This window comes from Hyperoodon ampullatus, assembly GCF_949752795.1.
Source record: "Hyperoodon ampullatus genome assembly, chromosome: 18".
Taxonomy (NCBI): Eukaryota; Metazoa; Chordata; class Mammalia; order Artiodactyla; family Ziphiidae; genus Hyperoodon; species Hyperoodon ampullatus.
The window spans coordinates 11,764,949-11,785,812 of NC_136931.1; the positions used below are offsets into that span (position 1 = coordinate 11,764,949).

General features: G+C 38.3%; 1 protein-coding gene across 7 annotated transcripts in view; it reads right to left on the bottom strand.

Annotated features, from left to right (window-relative positions):
- Positions 1 to 20,864, bottom strand: part of CNTNAP4 (contactin associated protein family member 4) — a gene marked incomplete at both ends in the record, with an annotated part of 267,275 nt that overhangs the window by 40,205 nt on the left and 206,206 nt on the right. For all 7 annotated transcript variants that reach the window (XM_079723325.1, XM_079723327.1, XM_079723328.1 and 4 more), the window contains 3 exons: positions 8,695 to 8,822; positions 13,941 to 14,097; positions 18,373 to 18,570. In XM_079723325.1, the coding sequence (XP_079579451.1) occupies positions 8,695 to 8,822; positions 13,941 to 14,097; positions 18,373 to 18,570 (483 nt within the window). The remainder of the gene's footprint in view (positions 1 to 8,694; positions 8,823 to 13,940; positions 14,098 to 18,372; positions 18,571 to 20,864) is intronic.

A 20,864-nucleotide genomic window follows, 5' to 3' on the forward strand; every position in this document is an offset into this window, starting at 1 on the left:
GGTGCCTTGGTTAGACATAAAATTTCAACACAATGAATTAACTGAGAAGAAATACATTTCATAAAATTGGCTGAAAATTCAAATGCCAAAGAGTTAAAAATACTACCTTGTCAAGATTAACAAATTGAGAGCAGAAATTTAGATCACGCTTACAACTCTTTAAACTGATTATAAAATGCAGGTATACATTTTACCACATCACAGCCTATTTCAGGAAAAATTAATACCAGCGCACAAGACTGAGATGCATCCTTATTAAGTACTGACCTATAAAGATAACTATTCCTTAAATTATTCTGTCAGAAAAAGCAAATCACCTCAAGCTGGAAAAGTCAGTTTGGCCTCAGAATTTCCCACAGCAACATTAAAAACTAGAAGATACAGGAGCACTGTACACAAATTTCTGAAAAAAAATGTTGCCAGCCTAACTTTAAGCATTAAGGTAACAGATAGACCTTGTCAAATTTGAAAGAATTCTGAGAGTAAAGCACCTACAAACTCTTTTGGGGAAAAATAAAAATAAAGCATTCCTTCATAATGAAATATAGTCCATCAAAAGATACCTAGAAAAGCTATAAAAGACAAAGGTGACTGCATCTCTTAGTGCACGTAGAGTAGAATATTATGTACAAAGTGGTGAAAAGTCACAAAGTGCGATTCAAAAATACTATACCAGTTTCTAAAAAGGTTAAACATAGGGTTACCTTTTGGTCCAGAAGTTCCACTCCTAGATGTATACTCCTAAGAGTGGAAATATACATGTCCAAAAAAAACACACTTATACACAGATGTTCATAGCAGCATTATTCATAATAGGCAAAAAGTGGAACCAACCCAAATGGCCAACAACTGACAAATGGATGAACAAAATGTGATGTATCCATACAATGGAACATTATTTGGTCCTAAAAATAATGAATATTTGATACGAGCTACAATATGGATAATCCTTAGCAATGTGCAGGCTAAGTGAAAGAAGCCAGTCACAAAGGTCACAAACTCTGTGTTCTCATCTATATGAAATGTCCAGAATAGGCAAGTCTGCAGAGATAAAAAACAGATCCACGGTTAACTAGAGTTGGGGTGGGAGTGAGAGGAAAATGGAGAATGTCTGCTAACGCGTACAAGTTTCTTTACGGGGTATGAAAATGTTCTAAAATTGATTGTGGCGATGGTTGGACACCTCTGTGTAATATGCTAAAATGATTAAATATACTACAATTAGGTTGTATACTTTAAACAGGTGCATCATAGGGCACATGAACTATATCTCAATAAAGCTGTTACCAAAAAATAACATAAGGTTGAACCAGCCAACTTTGTCTTAGAGTTCTGAGGCAACAAATACTCTCAAGCATTTGCCAACTCAGGAAATTCAACACTCATGGGTCTTTCTAGAGGAAAAAAAAAAAAAATCACATATAATATCAATTACCTGACAATGCAATCCAAGAATAAATTAAAAAAAAATCATTCAAGAATAGAGAGGCTCTGTTGATAGGATCAGTGATTAGCATTCAAAGATAAACAGCCAGGGCTTCCCTGGTGGCGCAGTGGTTGAGAGTCCGCCTGCCAATGAAGGGGACACGGGTTCGTGCCCCGGTCCAGGAAGATCCCACATGCCGCGGAGCAGCTGGGCCCGTGAGCCATGGCCGCTGAGCCTGCGCGTCCGGAGCCTGTGCTCCGCTATGGGAGAGGCCACAACAGTGAGAGGCCCACGTACCGCAAAAAAAATTAAAATAAAATAAACAGCCATACAAATAATAGCATAACTAACAAAAATTGGGACGTGGGGGGAGAAAAAGATGAGGAAGGAACAGATGAGTGCTAATTTTCCCATTTTTCAGAATACATCAATGCTATCTAAAATTTAAAACAACTTGAATATAAAACCAAGTGACTCTATAACCTTTAAAATTTTTATAATTTTTTTAAGTTTAGCAAGATCATACAAGTTGAATATATATTTACTAGATATATAAATAATATAAAGCAATCCTTACAGCTTCAATTTGTTTCTTCTTTCTCTGTCAACTTCAGTTAATAAAGTTTTGCAAATTTATTTCTAAATCTCTTTTTCTATTCTTCTGTCTAGAACAGTGTTTCTCAACCTGGGGCTATTTTGCAACCCAGGGAACATCTGGCAATTTCTGGAGACATATTTGGTTGTCACAACTGGGGAGGGTACTACTGGCACCTAGCAGGTAGGGGCCAGGGACACTGCCAAATGCCCTACAATGCACAGGACGGCCCCCGACCATCACAAGGAATTACTCAGCCCAAGTGTCAAGAGTGCCGAGGTTGGGAAACCCTGCACTAGTGATATTTAGAAATGTCTGGAATAATGCTCACTGGTATTAAACATTATTTCTGAGTTGTGTGACTCTTGGTGATTTCTGTAGTCTTTTCTTTGACATTTCTGTATATCTTAAAATGTTAGAATGACTTCATATCAATTGTCATTAATATTTAATATTTAAAGCAATGAATACAAGTATATACATGTAGAATCTTGTCACAAAAGAATATTATTGTAGTTCTGAGAATTATCAGGATTCCCAGTCTCAAAAAAAAAGGAAATCTTTTGAAAGTGTTAGAAAGAATGTTTGTTGCCCTACATCTGGGAAGTTTCTTGAATATCAGTTACTAGCTAGTAACGTAAATCTTTTCAAAAGAACACAAAACAAAAAGCAAATAAGTCAGATATTTTTCTTTCTTCAAGAAGTAGCTAGTATTTCAGTTTTATAAAGACACTGTCTTATTAAAAGAGTGAAAAATCAAAAGTATTAAGTAAAATCATGTGCTTATTTGAAAGCACTTTCACTGCCTCAAGCCCACGTACATGAATGAGAAATGCCTCAGGATGGTACTTGACGTCCTTTGTACTTTGTGATTTTTAAAATTCAGAATAAGTCTTTCAAAATATAAACTCCTTTAATTAAAAGTATATATTTGCATATCATTTAATTGCTTATACAATAAAAAACTTATTACTGTTCTCTCACGAGTAACTCCAAGCTATAGGTTTCTCGAGCTGTGTATGATAGATCATTCTCATTCTTTCATAAGCTGCTATTTATTGATTATCTTTCATGTAACAGGTAATGTACTAGGTGTCAGGAATACAATAATAAATGAGCAATGGACCTGCTCTTGAGAGGCTCAGAAATAATTAAAAGCCAGTATGAGAAGTATATCTTTGTAATTTACTGAACATTCTTTGAAAGTGTAGGTAAAGTCCTCTAGAGACCTGTGGAAAGCTTCATGTAGGAAGGGTGTGAATGTGAGTGTGAATGGTTTCAGTAAAAGGATTGGAGGTATGCTGCAGATGAAGGAAAGAAAGCAAGTGAAGAGGAAATGGAGCCAGATGCCGTCAGTGGTCGATGAATTTTCTCTGTGCTGCAGGACCTGCAGAAACAGGGGAAGTTCCGTGTAGGTATCCTCCTGATTGATGTCAAAAAAACATTTAACCCTGGGGGTCAATACTACTACGCTTTCTCCTTAGTGTGAGGGGAGAGTTCTGAAGATAACGCAACTACAATTGGCATGCTCTCCACTAATGTTTAATGCATGCTGAAGTTGAAGAATTATTGGTCTAGAGCAGCGGTCCCCAACCTTTTTGGCACGAGGGACGGGTTTCGTGGAAGACAATTCTTCCACGGACGGGCGGTGGGTGGGAGGGACGGTTCAGGTGGTAATGCAAGCGATGGGGAGCGGCAGATGAAGCTTCAATCGCGAGCCTGTAGCTCACCTCCTGCTGTGCGGCCCGGTTCCTAACAGGCTGCGGACCAGCATCAGTCCGCGTCCTGGGAGTTGGGGACTCCTGGTCTAGAAGACTTCTGATGGCACCTCAAAAATGAAGATGGTCCACTGCTCCCAGGAGAGTGAGCAGAAAGGAAAATATATGTACGAGCCCTCCTAGTTAAAATCTATTAACTGTAAACCCAGATGTTTTCCCGTGATTCTTTCTGTTGACCCTTTGTCTCTAAAGTTAGTAAAAGTCAGAAACATATTCAGTAAGATCCTAGGAGTATCCTGGAGAATACCCATGTTACTAAAATCTTTACTAGTCAGTTTCTTTGTTTTATTATTCTTTTACAATTTCAGCCATTCTAATAGTTATATATTGGTATCTCCTTGTGGTATTATTGTACATTTCCCTAATGACTAATGATGTTGAAAACCTTTTTATGTATTTATTTGGAATCTGTATATTTTATCTGACAAAATGTATCTGCAAATCTGTTGCCCATTTGTTAATCTGAATTTTTCTTTAATTGCACTGTTAGAAAGTTCTTCATATATCCTGGAAACTAGCCTTTATCAGATATGCGCTTTGCAAATATTTTCTCCCCATGTGTGGTTCTTCTTTCCATTTTTAAAAAATTAAGTTATATTGGAGTATAGTTGATTTACAATGTTGTGTTATTTTCTGCTGTGTCACAAAGTGAATCAGTTATACATATACATATATCCACTCTTTTTTAGATTCGTTTCCCATGTAGGTCATTACAGAATATTGAGTAGAGTTCCTTGTGCTACACAGTAGGTTCTTATTAGTTATCTATTTTATATATAGTAGTGTGTGTATGTCAATACCAATCTCAATCCCAATGTCATTTTAAAAGCTGTTTTTAATTTTGGTGAAACCCAACTTGTCATTAAAAAAATTTATGGATCATGCTATTGATGTTGCATCTAAGAAATCTGTGCCTAACCCAAGGTCACTATGATTTTCTTCTATATTTCTTTAGAGAAGTTTTATAGTTTGTGGGTTTACATTTAAGTGTATGATTAATTTGAGTTAATTTTTTTTAAAGAATATCTATTAGAGAAATCTATATTCTTTTTTTTTAAATTTAGTTATTTAGGGCTGCGTTGGTCTTCATTTCTGTGCGAGGGCCTTCTCTAGTTGTGGCAAGCGGGGGCCACTCTTCATCGCGGTGCGCGGGCCTCTCACTATCGCGGCCTCTCCTGTTGCGGAGCACAGGCTCCAGACGCGCAGGCTCAGCAGCTGTGGCTCACGGGCCTAGTTGCTCCGTGGCACGTGGGATCCCCCCAGACCAGGGCTCGAACCCGTGTCCCCTGCACTAGCAGGCAGACTCTCAACCACTGCGCCACCAGGGAAGCCCTGAGTTAATTTTTATATGCAGTTTGAAGTATGGGATGAAATTCTTTTATTGTTTTTGTTTTTGCAAATGGATTCTAATTGTTCCAGCACTGTTTCTTGAAGAGGACTATTCTTTCTCCCTTGAGTTGCCTTATGTGTTTATGTATGTGTGTGTGTATACATATACCTATTCTACTCCATTAATTGATTTGTCTATCTCAATATCAATGTATACTGCTTTGAATTGTGTAGTTTTGCAACAAGCCTTAAAATCAGATAGTTAAGTCTCCAATTTTGTTTTTATTATTCAAAGTGTTTTAGCTAATCTAGTTTCTTTGCTTCCCCCTATACATTTTAGAATAAGCTTGCCAATTTCCACAAAAAAAAAAATGCCTGCTGGATTTTGATTGAGAGTGTATTAAATCTGTACATCAATTTGGGGAAAATTGACATCTTAACAAAATCAAATCTTTCAATCTATGAGTATTACATTTTTATTTAGTTCTTTAATTATTTCTCATAAATGTTATGTATTTTTGTTATATTTATACCAAATTATTTCATTTTTTTGGGTGCTGCTCTAAAAGGTACTTTTAAATTTTCAATTTAAAGTTTTTCATTATTAGCATATAGAGATATAATTTATTTTTTGCATATAGAGATATAATTTATTTTTGCATATTGACCTTGCATCCTGTAATCTTGCTAAACTCACTTATTTTTTTACAAATTCTTAAGAATTTTCTACCTAGAAAACCATGTCTTCAGGAAATAGAGACATTTTATATCTTCTTTTCTGATCTGTATGACTCGAATTCCTTTTCTTGACATACTACATGTGCTAGGACCAACAGTATGATATGGAATAGGAGAGGTGAGAACAGACATCCTTGTCTTGATCCTGATTTTAGAGAGGAAGCATTAAGTCTGTGACTATTCAGGATAAATAGTCAGATTTTCAGATTTTCACAGATGCCTTTTGAAACATTGAGAAAGTTTTTTTAAGTTCGTAGTTTGCTTAGTTTTTATCATAAGTAGGATGTTGAATTCTGCCATTTACTTTTCACATATTTTTCAAAAAATTTATTTCCATATTAATAAATAAATAAATTCTTTAAGGTCAACAGTACTTAGTAAGTTTTATATCTGCAGCACAACTTTAAAGGGGACTTCATCATTCATATCTTTTGTGCTTTTGGTAAAACACCTAACGATGTTTTCTATGACTTCTAACATTAAGCAATAATAGCAGTAGTAACACAAAATTTTATACCCATCTACATTTTAAAAAATGAAAAGAAAGACTTGGAGTTAGGAGCAAGTTCATATCTGGTACCTGTAGGTCTCACTCATTTTTGTTTATTTGTCCTGCTTTCTCAAGGCTTCTGTCTTCTTTCCTAGAAAAACATGGCTAGATATGAAATTTTCAACATCTCTGGTTTGTGTGATAAATCCAAAATATTATTTTTTTATTTTCATCTTTCCATTTTTCTGTTCAAAGAAAATCTAAAAATTCTGTGTCTCAATGATGGGTACTAGCATTCTTATTGCCTCAACAAACGGTGCTACCTGCTTTACTCAAGTCAGGAAGCTGGAGATCATCCTCACAGCTTTTCACCCTCACTCCCGTCCAAATCATATTGAACTTACCTCCCTAACTGAGCCCCTTATTTAAGCCCCATGACAACTATTGCCTAGTTCAAGCCTTCATCATTTTCCTTGTCTTACGTCAAAGGTCACCTTCCTGTCTTTAGGTTTGTAACTGATTTCCATGCTTTCAGTTGGATCATAAGAATTAAGCTAAGTCTTAAATTATCCCGGTCCTAACTAGTGTTCCAGTCCTAATGCCTTCAGGATAACATCCACATATCTCTCCTCTGCTTATAAGGCACAAGCCCTACATCTGCCCAGTGTATCTCACTTGGAAAGGAAAAAAACTGTGTCTAGGGCATTGCACCTTCAGAGATACAGTCTGCCCAGACAGAGAAAACGGGGGCATTCATTACTCTGCCACCATCATTCTTCAGACTGAGAAAGTTTTTAAAAAGGGCCCTTTATGCAGAAAATGCTCTATGACCTTATGTGGGGATGAGCCTCAACCCCAAAGTAGATATGGGGGACAAGAAGGCCAAGGAAAGCGCTCAGTGATTGTTTCATTAATAAGTCAGATGTTAATCAGCAGGTCTCTAAATACTTACAGTATTTGTAAACCCTTATTCCTAATGTTGTCAGCCTCCTTCTGCATCCCCATGGTCACAAAAGTTTAACGCTCTAGTTTCTCAACCTTAAGACTATGGACCTTTTGGACCAGATAATTCTTTGTGGTGGAGGGCTGTCTTGTGCACTGTAGGATATTTACAGCATTTCTGGCCTCTCCCTTTAGATGCCAGTAGCATAAAACCCCTCACAGTTGTGACAGCCAGAACTGTCTCCAGATATGGCCAAATGTCCCCTGAGGGAGCAGAATCACCTTGGATGGAGAGTCACTGCCCTAAGGGAAAAGATGCTGTGTGCTTAAGTTCATGACAGGAAGTCTGAAAGAAAGAACCCCTAAGGGACAGAGTTGGGAGTGACGTTAGTCAAAGCAGAATCATCTCTTTCTCTTTTGATCCCCTAGAATAAAATTTCATTTTAGGATATACTTTTAAGGTAAATAAATATTTCTTCTATTTGCATTTTAAGTTCTGGAAATAACTAAAAGCAAAAATAATTGACGCACCAGTCTCTAACCTAGCTGACTTCAGAGAGGTTATAAATGGATATGTATGCTAATTTCATTCCCTGCTGAAAATATGTATTTTCTATGAAACTATATTTTAACTAAAAAATTCCAGTTTAGAGTGTTAATACATTGAATATACAAAACAGCAGGTACCACTGATTTAGACTAAAAACACACACACACAAACTGGAAAAAAAAATGAGATTAAAAGTTGAAATGTGTTTGATTAAACTAACATTTGATTCTACTGATGTTCTAATTTCACCCCAGGCCCAACACTATAAAACTCACCATACATTCTTTTTTTTTTTTTTTTTTTTTTGTGGTACGCAGGCCTCTCACTGCTGTGGGCTCTCCCTCTCCCGTTGCGGAGCACAGGCTCCGGATGCGCAGGCTCAGCGGCCATGGCTCATGGGCCCAGCCACTCTGCGGCATGTGGGATCTTCCCGGACCGGGGCACGAACCCGTGTCCCCTGCATCGGCAGGCGGACTCTCAACCACTGCGCCACCAGGGAAGCCCCACCATACATGTTTGATAATTTTATGTAGCACTGAGGCCTTCCTTTATAGACAATGGCATGCAGACATTTAGGAATGATGGAATGAGCTTATGAACCAATCAAATAGAAATGCTTTGTGGTTTCTTTCTCTTGGACTCGTAACAAGGTTTGCTGTAACAGCATTTATTCCCGGGCTTTGCACTCTATAAGGGGCGCTTTGTTGATTGACTAAAGGAATGATTTCAGACACTGCTTATGAGTTTTCACAAGAGAAGTCTGATTAATTATTATAAGATAGAAACATGGTTTTTAAGTGACATCACTTTCCTCAGACATGTTTACGGCATGTCGCCACCACTTACTGTCTCCCCGGCAGAGCAGAGGCCCTAGTTTATAGGCTGCTGCTGAATGCGGTCGTCCGGTGTCTGTGATCACAATCTTGGTTACTGGCAGATGTTCTTTGTAAGAAAGGAATCCAGTGTCATTGGTCCTAAAAAACAGTAACAACAGCAAGATTCTTAAAATTATTCTGATGAACATAATTATAAAGTAAACAATAGTCCTTATTGCATCTCAAAGCCAAGATGTTCTGAGCTAAATTTGCACACACAGAAGAGTCAGGATCAAATTACTCATCTGAGAATGGAAAAATATGGCAACATTTTAGTGTCCCTTGCAGATGTAATATAGTTGGTGATTTTTAAACTCTGTTGGCCATTTTCTACCTTTTAAATGAGATGGTTAATCCATGGCCATTTAGTGTAATAATTGGTAGTGTGTTTTCAGATCGACCGTTTTGATATTTGTTTCTTATTTTTTTCCCACAGGATATCTTGTATTTTTGCTCCCCCTTTCATGCCTCCTATTGGTTTACTTCATATTGTTTTGCATTCGATTTTATTTTTTTACTCACCCTTTAGCTATATGACTGTTTACTGTATTTTAATATTTTCTTTATAGATTATAAGACACATCCTTAATCCATCACAGTCTACTTATATTTTATGTTGTAGTACTTAATATAAAATGTCAGAAGCCTACCATGGGATAATTTTTAACATCCTTCCCTACACAAGCACCTGTTCTTTGTGCTATGGTTATAATAATGTATTTTAAATCCAGATGTTATAACCTTTGTAATTTAATTTACCTAATCAAGAGAAAAATTTAAACACTGGCTTTTACATTTACTGACATATTCATGATTTCCAGTGCCCCTCATTCCTTCCTGAAGATCTGTGCTTTAATCCGGTGTTAGTTCTGTTTAACCTGAAGAATTTCCATCAGTATTTCTTATGGTACAGTTCTGTTGACAAGAGATTCTCTCAGCATTTGTTTAATCTGAACAGGAATTTATTTTACTTTCATTTGTGAAATGTATTTTCGTCCTGTATAGAATTCTAGGTTGACAGTGCTGTGCTTCTTTCAGCACACTAAAGGTATCATTCCATTGTCTTCTGACCTGTACTTCTGATGAGAGGTCAGCCTTCATTTGTATCCTTATTCCCCTGTATGGAATGTCTTCTACCAGATTCACCCAAACTGGCTACTTTGAAAACATTCATCCTTATCACTGGTTTTTAGCAATGTGAACAACAAACCCAGGTGTGTTTTTCTCTGGTTTTTATTCTGCTTGAGATCTTCTGAGTTTCTGGAATCCATACATTGAAGTTGTACTAGTTATCTACTATGGCATAACAAATTATCCCAAAATGCAGTGACTTAAAACATGACTTTTTTTTTTTTTTTTTTTTTTTTGCGGTATGTGGGCCTCTCACTGTTGTGGCCTCTCCCGTTGCAGAGCACAGGCTCCGGACACACAGGCCCAGCGGCCATGGCTCACGGGCCCAGCCGCTCCGCGGCATGTGGGATCTTCCCAGACCGGGGCACGAACCCATTTCCCCTGCATCGGCAGGCGGACTCTCAACCACTGCGCCACCAGGGAAGCCCTAAAACATGACTTTTTTTTTTGTTTGTTTGTTTGTTTGTTTTTGTTTTTGTTTTTGTTTTTTTTTTGTGGTACGCGGGCCTCTCACTGTTGTGGCCTCTCCCGTTGCGGAGCACAGGCTCCGGATGCACAGGCTCAGCAGCCATGGCTCACGGGCCCAGCCGCTCCGCGGCATATGGGATCCTCCCAGACCGGGGCACGAACCCGTATCCCCTGCATCGGCAGGCGGACTCTCAACCACTGCGCCACCAGGGAGGCCCTAAAACATGACTTTTTACAGTCTATGATTCTTCTGATTTATGATCCTCTGTCTCAGGGTCTCTCCCAAGGCTATACTCAAAGTGTTGGCTAGGACTGCAATCAGCTCAGTACTTGAGTGGGGAAGGCTCTGTTTCCAAGCTCACCCTGTGGCTGCTGGCAGTACTCTACGCCTTGCTGGCTGTTGGACTGACAGTCTCAGTTATTCACTGGCTGTTTGTTGAAGGCTACCCTCAAGTCTTTGTCCACGAGAGCTCACGACATGGCAGATTGCTATATCAAAACAAGAAGGCTAGAAGATGCAGAGAATTCTGAGCAAGTCAGAAGTCACAGTCTTCTGTAACCCAATCTCTGAAGTGACATCATCTCATCACCTTTACCATATTCTGTTCTTTTTTTTTGTTTTTTTGTTTTTTTGTTTTTTTTGTTTTTTGGTTTTTTTTTTTTTGCGGTACGCGGGCCTCTCACTGTTGTGGCCTCTCCCGTTGCGGAGCACAGGCTCCAGACGCACAGGCCCAGCGGCCATGGCTCACGGGTCCAGCCGCTCCGCGCGGCATGTGGGACCTTCCCGGACCAGCGCACGAACCCGCGTCCCCTGCATCGGCAGGCGGACTCTCAACCACTGCGCCACCAGGGAAGCCCCCATATTCTGTTCTTAAAAGCAAGTCACAAGGTCCATGCGACATACAAGAGAAGGAAATTACACAACGGTGTGAATAACAGGCAGTGTGGAAAATTGGGGACCATCTTGGGGGCTTGCTTCCAGAGATGTTTATTAAGCAAATCTGAGAAATTTTCAGCCATAGTTTCATCAAATATATATATATATATTTTGCCTCATTTTATTTCCTGCCCTTCTGGGACTCCAATTTCTTGCCTGTTAAATCATTGATATTTTCCCACAAGCCACAAAGGGCCTGTCAATCTTTCTTTCAATCTTTTTTTTTTTCCTGTGTTCTTCAGACTGAATGATTTCTGCTTCAGGCTTACTGAAGACTTCTTTTGCTATTTCCCATAAGAGGTGAAGTCTATCCAGTGAATATTTTACTTCTGATGATGTTGTACTTTCCTGTTCTAAAATCTACATTTGCTTCTTTTTTTCTTTTCTTTCCTCTTTTTTTTTTGGAAGCGTTGGGTCTTTGTTGCTGTGCGTGGGCTTTCTCTAGTTGCAGTGAGCAGGGTCTACTCTTCGTTGTGGTGCGCAGGCTTCTCACTGTGGTGACTTCTCTTATTGTGAAGCATGGCCTCTAGGTGCATGGGCTTCAGTGGTTGCAGCACACGGGCTCAGTACGTGTGGCACACAGGCCTTAGACCGCGCGGGCTTCAGTAGTTGTGGCGTGTGGGCTCAGGAGCTCTGCGGCATGAGGGATCTTCCCAGACCAGGGATCGAACCCATGTCCCATGCATTGGCAGGCAGGTTCTTAACCACTGCACCACAAGAGAAGTCCCTACATTTGCTTCTTTAATAAAGTTCTCATTTATCTGTTTAGAATACCCTTTGTTCACTTGTGATTATTTTTACCTTTAATTCTTCATACGTTTTTTAACAGTTGCTTTAAAGTTTTTGCCTGCTAATCAAACACCTGTGTCCCAGGGCCTGTTTCTAATGGTACTTTTATTTTCTTGACTTTGGATCAAAGTCTACTCTTTTTTGGAATAAGCAATAATTGTTATAATGTTCTGGATATTATGGGTGATACATTGTAGAGACTCTGGATTCTGTTATCATTCTCTTAAGACTTCTTTTGTTTTCACAAGCAGTTAAATCACAACCTTATCACAATAATGGTGGTTTTACTTCATCAGGGTGGGCCTGTGTCAGTTTCACTTGTAGTTTTCAGTCATACTCAGTTCTCGGACATTGTCTTTGCTGTAAAGGCAGCGGACCTTCTGTCATTTCTATGGAAAGCTGAGGGCTTTACAAAGCCCATCTCAATTAATGAGACTTAAGCTCTAAATTCTGTCTCTCCTCTGGTGGTTGCTGCTGAAATTCCTGTGTAGCTTGTTCAGTTTCCCAGCTCCATCTCTCTGCTTGGTTCCTAGAAATCTCCCCTGTGCATGTGCAGCTCAAGGGTCAGGGGTCTGAGAGGAGTTGATATAGTGGTCTCCCTTCAAGTGGTTTTCTCCTTTCTGACATGTCCAGAAATCAATTTCTAATCATTCTGGCTGCTCTGAACTTTCCTCTGATACCCCCAGCCAAAAAAAATCTAGTATTCTCTTTGAGTTCTAGCCACTCCATGGTAGGTGGTCTGGTGAGTAGCCTCAAGGAAAAGGCACATAAACATAAATCTCACCCACTTAAGTCCCCTTCTTTTAAGGTTTGAAGGCTCCCAACCCTGGTAGTTTCTGCCTACATTTGGTTATTCTCCACTTGCTACAAGTAGGTGTTTTTAATAAATAGTTTTCCTGGGATTACAAATGTTATCTGGGTTAGGTTAGTTCTATGCAAGCTACTTAAGCATAAGCAGAATTTAATAGGAAAAATTTCAAAATCTTATTTTTAAAAATTATTTTTGATGAATAAAATGTCATGCAGACATTGGAGAGTTATTGGTGATTAGATTAGTTAAAAATTTTTTTTTATTCATATTTTAAAATACATTATTACTGTGTGGGCATTTTCTGTGAAGGCAATGAGAAAAAAAAAAGTATCTCCCAAAGGAGTAGAAATTTTGAAAAATTTTGAGTAAGAGAGACAACATTCTTCATACTGAACATATAACAATAAGAGTATAATCAATGACTCCATATAGATGCCTCCTTTAGGGTATTCTAAAATAACCTGGTTTTTGATATAACAGTCTTTGATGTTTGACAAATGAATAAATATAATGTCAAATGAATAAATGGAATATTTCAAGCTCGATTTTCAAATCCCTAAATATTATAGATTTCCTTTTTCAAAATATGATAAATGAAATATTAGTTTTTCATAGCATAGTGTATCCTTTAAGAAAATAAAAGAGCTACATGTTTAAATAATTGTGGGAAATTCTAAGTTTATATATTTAAAGGTTTTATAGGCAGATTATTGAAGAGATGTGTTAGTAATTAAAGGCTGTAAATATATTTTGAGAATAATATAATTCTTAATTATACTTAATTTTAAAGAGAATAATAATTGACTTAAAATGAAAAGCAGACATGAAACAGATGCCTCTGTTTCATCATATTACAGAAATAAAAGGTGTATGACTCATGATCCATTACCAAAAAATTCAAATAAAAAGATAGTGATCTTACCATTTAGAATTCAGATTGTAATACATTTCATCAAAACGTACCTTTAATTTTTTCACTGTACTACCTTGTTTAGTATCTGCCTACTTATATATGTTTTGAGTGATTCATTTAAAAATATAATAAACTTGATTTTGTATAAGGAAATCATATGGAAATCACCATTCATTCCGGTCAGCATCACAGTTGCAGTAATACTGAGAATCAATGCAGTTCCCCTCTAATCCACAAGTACATTTTTGAGGATCAGGTAAAGAACCTCCCCAATAAGTTTGTGTTTCATTGGTTCTTCCAACCCACCAGCTCAGAGGGGTTCCATCTGAAAGACAAAGGTGAGAAATGTGACATCTGTTCTATACCCCAACCCTTCCACCCAGTATAATTCCCTCCTTCCCAAATCATTAAAAAGAATAAATGGAGAAAGACTGATTTGATGTAGTGATATTCCCAACACTGTAATTGATGGCATTTCCTTAAGAAAGTTTTTAAAAATATATTTCATTATTTAAGCTTAAATGATTGATATATTTTTCTTTGAGTAGAAAAGAAACCAGCAGTTCCTATTTAATTCAGGCACAATAGTAAAAAAAAAAAAAATGTATTGAGAGCAGATCACGTATGCAATTTTGTTAAAAATAATTTTTCGAAACAAGAAGGCATCAAATTATAAACCACAGTAATTAACATATGAGAAACAAAATTGATTTGAGATCATGAAATGCCCATTAAAACATTATGAAATGCTATGTCAAGTTAGTGATTTATCTCAATATATTTATTGGCTAAAAATAAACTAGGTGTTTATTAAACATTAGGCATATTATGGCACTCCCTTGCTATGATTTAAGATATATTTGAAAGTGTATATTTTTTCTTCCATTTACTGGCTTGGCTACTTATTTGAAGACTACAGAAATAACACTGAAAGATCTTTACGCCCGAAGCAGATACTCCACTCAAAAACAAAGTTTCCCTTAACCAAATGCATTTATTTCTATGATGAATGTTCAGCTACCAGCTCCTTCACAGAGCTAAGACTAAACATGATGCCAAGGAACTAGAGCAAAGAATAGACAGAACATTTAGATGCGGCATGCAGGCAATCTGTCTTAGGGAAAAAGTCACTTGAGAATCACGGCATGAGAAGAAGGTGACATCAAATCAGTCAGCTCCTCAAAGGTGCTTGATCACTTTTCCATTGACTTGCAAACCTTTTAAGTTGCTGCCATTAGCCCTACTTTTACTAATTTCTCCCTTACTTACAAATGCCAAAGCTCATAAAAACTTATTATTAAATTGGACCTGTGCTGATGCAAACCAAACAACTTCTCTTCCAGTGTTACTATACATTCCTGTCCACTATGCCAGGAAAACAAGGAGTTGTTGGAAGCTTGTGTTATGCATTAATTAATATTAAGAATCTTCATCTTCTTTAATTGCATGATTAACTGATCAGCTGAAGGCAAAACCTACTTGAAGCATTTAGTAGATCTATTTCAACGTACTGCTTAAAACGTTATGTGTTCATAGATTTAAAAAATAAATCATTATTCCTAAATACTGAATAATATTTTCGCATCTAAATTTGCTATCTTCCTGACACTTCCCTGGTGGTCCAGTGGTAAAGAATCCGCCTTCCGATGCAGGGGACGCGGGTTCAATCCCTGGTCAGGGAACTAAGATCCCACATGTTGTGGGGCAACTAAGCCCGCACACCACAACTATTGAGCTCGTGTGTCTCAACTAGAGAGCCTGTGTGCCACAAACTACAGAGCCCACGCACTCTGGAATCCACACCACAACTACAGAGACCAGGAGCCCTGGAGCCTGCATGCCACAACTAGAGAGAGAAAACTCGCACACCACAACTAGAGAGAAGCCCGTGTGCTGCAACAAAAGAGCCTGCGCCGCAACGAAAGATCCCGCGTGCCTCAACAAAGATCCCGCATGCCGCAACTAAGACCCAACACAGCCAAAAATAAATTACAAATTAAAAAGTAAATAAATAAATTTGCTATTTTCCCTACAAAGTAGAAACCACTTAATGTTTTAAAGATACCAAATACCTAAGTTTCCTCCAAGACTTTTTGAAGTGTCCTAAAGAATTTACATAAGTATAAGGAAGAATTAAGAAACGCATGAGAACACTTTAAAGTTGATATTAAAATGATAAAGTATCAGAGATCATGGTAGATCATTTCTATTCTCATAGTTAAAATCCCAAATGGCTTGAGTATTCATATTGAGCATCCTTCCAGTGTGCTGAGCTGCAGACCCACAGGTTGATGGAAATATTTTCATATACATTTAACTTTATTCATCCACAATTATGGCATCATTATTACTTGAAGCTGCTATATTCTCAAGATCTGAAACTGTAAATTTAACTTGTCTGACACCACCTTCTTGATCTTCCCCATACATTTCTTACTGTGACCTCGAAATCCAAATTGTTCCCTCTTTTCGACCTCAAATCCATTCTACATGAATTCTAGGATCACAGACCTGAGGAAAATCTGTGTATTTAACAGTTATCCTCATCATCTGTTCTACAACTTTCTAGAGTTTACTATTCTCTTTACTAGTGGTTCCCAAACACCTGGGGGCCCTGAAGGTAGGGAATCCTTCACACTCCACGTCGTCCCCTTGACTTCGTGTGGTGCTCGCTCACTAACATTCTTGGGGATTCTGTGTTCTGGTTCTTTTAGAGTTTGACTCATTTGTGATTTTGATGATTGCCTTTCCTTTTCTTTCTTCTCTAGTTAAGCAACTCAGTTCATTTTGTTCCATCACATTCATTTACCCTTCTAAAATTATGGTTCTCATTCTTCTTAGAATGTACTTGCTTATCTATTTTTCTCTTTTAGATTCCAATATCAATATTCACTAACAATGAACAATCAGTTGCATACTGAACTGGTAGGTTCACTGTAACCACGATGCACTGGAGAGCTGGGAAGAGAGGAGCTCACTTCATGCACTTTGTATGTGTTATGCCACCCAGCCACGCCCACGCCCCCCTGAGGTTGGTATGATTGGCCCCAATTCAGTGAAGAGAAAACAAAGACTGAGAAATACTCTTTGATCCAAGTTCTGTACCTAATCAACAAGAGACCTGGACCTTGAACGCAGATCTCTCTCCCCACCTCTAAATCCTATGCTCTTTGCACTACAACTATCTGATGGTCAGTCTCAGATGGGATTGGGGTTTCAGGGGGTTAAGATTTGAGGGGATACCAGCAAGATGAGAAGAGTTAGGAGGGGTTAAGAGGCTGAATGAGAACATTCTGAAAAAGAAGAAGGAGGAAAAGGAGGAAGAGGGAGTGGAACTCAGGCATATGGGAGAAAATGATCAGACTGTAGTAAGTGGGTGGACAAGTAAATAGGATTGGGGCTTAACTGGAAACAAAAGATTCAAAGGTCATGCCAGGAGTTCAAAATTTTTCTGCATGACCCATATAACACATGATATTCACATATGAAACACATTTCATTTTAAAGTTCTTGTCATTCTGTCTGGAACGCCAACCTCTCTTAAGACGACAAATGAGAGGGAACAAAGCAGCTTTATCGTGCAGATGTCTTAGAATCTTCTCTGACTACTGAAGAAAAATACACCTGATTATTGCTGCTAGAAAACAGTGTGCTGGGGAGCGGCATGAAGGTTCATAGGCAAGTGGGTCCAGAATACGCAGCTGACGTGCCCAGACAGAAGAGTCTGGACTGGACAGAAGAGCTAGGAAGGCACTGGAGCTTCTTAAACAGTAAAGTGTTGTGATGGAAGCAGCGTTTCTTACAGGTGAATTCTCTTCATGAAGATTAATCTTTTGGATGATACAGTGGGTGGGCAGGAGATACAGACTGATGACTGGCTGAGAGGCCAGTAGGAAAGACCTTGCAGTAACTTCATAAATTAGGTCATTAAAGCCCGCACTAAGGCAGAGCTGGTGGGACTTGAGATACTGTCACATAATGAGATGCTCTAAAGGGAGAAAACACAAGACCAGAACCATAATTTAGGAGCAGACTGGTTATTAAAAGTAGAGTAAAAGAAAGAGTTAAACATGGTTTTCTGACTCCTCTTTGAGCTACTGAAAAAAAAAAAAAAAAAAGTGTTTCTAGCAGACTGTTCTAATTTTCAGTTATACCCAGAGGGTAACTGTCAACAACCCGTGAAAGACTCACACAGAGTAGTCACTTTCAGAAAACGAATTCATATTTTTATTAGCTCTTTTCCATGGTAAAAACCAACCATATGTGTAACTTGCCCTTTATGAGGGATCAACACTGTGCATTCATGGAGTATCAGAACAAAGCCCTTTGCTGTGCAGTTCTCTGATTAAGGGCAGGCAGAGACTCTAAAGACAATGAAGGCTTTGAACAAAGCTCAGTGTGAACTGACCTTTGTTCTCTTCTTCAGGCAACAGCATCTCTGTGACTTCCAGACTTGTGACACGTTTGCTAAAGACACAGGGAGCACACACCCTCAGCGGCTCTAGGCCTCCACCTTGGCCGACTTAAACTCCGCAGGAGCTGGTTAAGTAAAACACACTGTGCGACGTGTGTAGGAAGACAAACGCCCCAATTTACTTACCTTCCTTATTTACAAGTCGTGACTTCTTGCAGTAGTAGGTCAGCTCCTGTTCACAGTGCTCCGCGCGGTTAACTGTGGCCTGCAGTTGCTCCATGCTGGCCACGTATTCGAAAAACCCAGCATAGGGGTTCTCTGGATTGGTACTGCGGACTCTTGTTACATCGGAGCCATTGTGCTGGATGATGGTCCACGCAGTTTCTTGTATGCAGAAATGGGGGAAGAAAGAGAGGAGACCATCACTAGTCTGCAAAAGTTAAAATAAATAAAGAAAATCAAAATCACCTTTTATCTGAGTCAAAGTTTTCTACTCATCAAACCTCTCTGAGAGGTAGAATCAACACAAATGGATTCTTAAAACTTTTAAATTATAGTAAAGTGAGTTTTTCCCTGAAATTTATACGATTGCCACGCATTTGCAGTGTTTTTATTCTACTTTTTCATATAATTCAGCCAGAAAATATTCATGGTGAAAAATATTAAGAAAAATGACTATTAAAATTTGTGGTGCATTTTATCAAATCTGACATTCTGCTTTTAGAAGATGCGTCATAATTTTTCTTCAAGAAAGAAAAAAATTATGCTATTATAACTGTAAAACATTGTTGATTGTTGATGCACCCTGAATTCAGAGATGTTACAATATGAAAAAAAATGTATCTTTGAATTTGTAAAATATTTTAAATGACATAACGTAAACAATGACTTTTCTACTCTTATTGTATGCTGCCAGCAAAAAGAAAGTCAAAATTTTATGGTCTGTATATATACCTCCCTTCAGACAATTTTTAATTATGAGTGTACATCTATTTCTTTTTTACATCAAGTTTTGGATAGAGGATTTTTTCATAACATGGGAAAATGTACAAAATATTTAAGTGGGGAATGCAGGATACAAAACTATATATAATATGATTATGATACATACACAAACACACACATAAATATATATTCATCGGACACAGATGTTAGGAAATTACACCAGAAATACATCTATTTCTTTTAAAATCAAATCTGAAATATTCATCTTGGTATCATGTGATCTGCATAGCTACGGAATGCAAATAGGAAGTTACTTTTTTTTTCTTTTTTTTTTTTGCGGTACGCGGGCCTCTCACTGTTGTGACCTCTCCCGTTGCAGAGCACAGGCTCTGGACGCGCAGGCTCAATGGCCATGGCTCATGGGCCCAGTCGCTCCACGGCATGTGGGATCTTCCCCGACCTGGGCATGAACCCGTGTCCCCTGCTTCAGCAGGCGGACTCTCAACCACTGAGCCACCAGGGGAGCCCCAGAAGTTACTTTTTTGAACATGCAATACAGCATCAGCAACTCAACTAACACAAGAAATAATATATCTTTGAGTAGGTACTGTAGCTATCACTAGTAGCACCTGAATGTCTGTAAACATTTCAATCATACTGATTACCAAAACTATTTAGATGAAACAAAAATCCGACAAGGTTTGTAACAGAAGATGGCATATTGTATCTATCCTTCAACTTTCCCAGCAATAAACTTCTTATTATATTTACTGTGATATACGCAGGCCCAAGAACACATTAATCAAAAGGCCTCCGTTTTAATAGGTGAGAAACAGATTGGAAGTTGTCAAAACTCTGCTATAAATGTGCTGTTAAATCACATAACTCTTCTGTATTAAGAAGAATATTCCAAATTGGAGGAAAAGAGTAGGTAGAAATCCCTGCCAGCCTCTTTTTAGCTAATACATTCACATGGATCAACACAATCAAAACAAGAAATTTCAGTCCCACCCGTCTCCTGGTCATCAGAATTTTGAATAGAGAGGCCTATTAAATAAATGAGACAGGAGGCAAATTTGACAGCCTTACTCCCCTCCACGCGTGGATCATTATTTTCCTCTGAAACAATAGCTGTTACTTTTATTTCCACCTTGCCTTTCAGCTCACTGAAGCGCTTTAACAGTAAATTATTTTCCTTAAAGAGGACATGATATATAAGCTCATGAAATAAATTATGGATGACCAGACAGCAGTACAGTGGAGAGATCATCAGGAGACCTGAGCTGCAGATCTGGCATGTGTCTGTGCCCTTAAGAAAGTCAGGTGAAATCTCAGCCTCCATTTCCAAATTTGGGAAAAAAAAAAAAGGTAGAATATAGGAGGCAATATATTAAGTCTGAAATTCTATCATTTTAGCCACACAATCTTGACTATTAGAAATTTAAGATTATTAACCAGGCAAATCTGTTAGCCTAGCCTCTGTTGGACTCTGCTTTTATTATTCAGCAGAATGATTCGTCTTTTCTTGTGGGGAATCAATGGTGTGCATGAAGCAGTTCATCTCCGGCTGAGTAGCTGCTGAAAGAGCAGGACAATAAACCACCTTGAAACCTTTGTCTCTTTGCTTTTTGGGTCACCCTGAGAGGGACTTCCCTATCGCTTAGCATCCACTGGGTCATGAAGAACACACTGTGTTCTTGTAAGGTCTCTTAAGGTATTGTAAGAAATCCAAG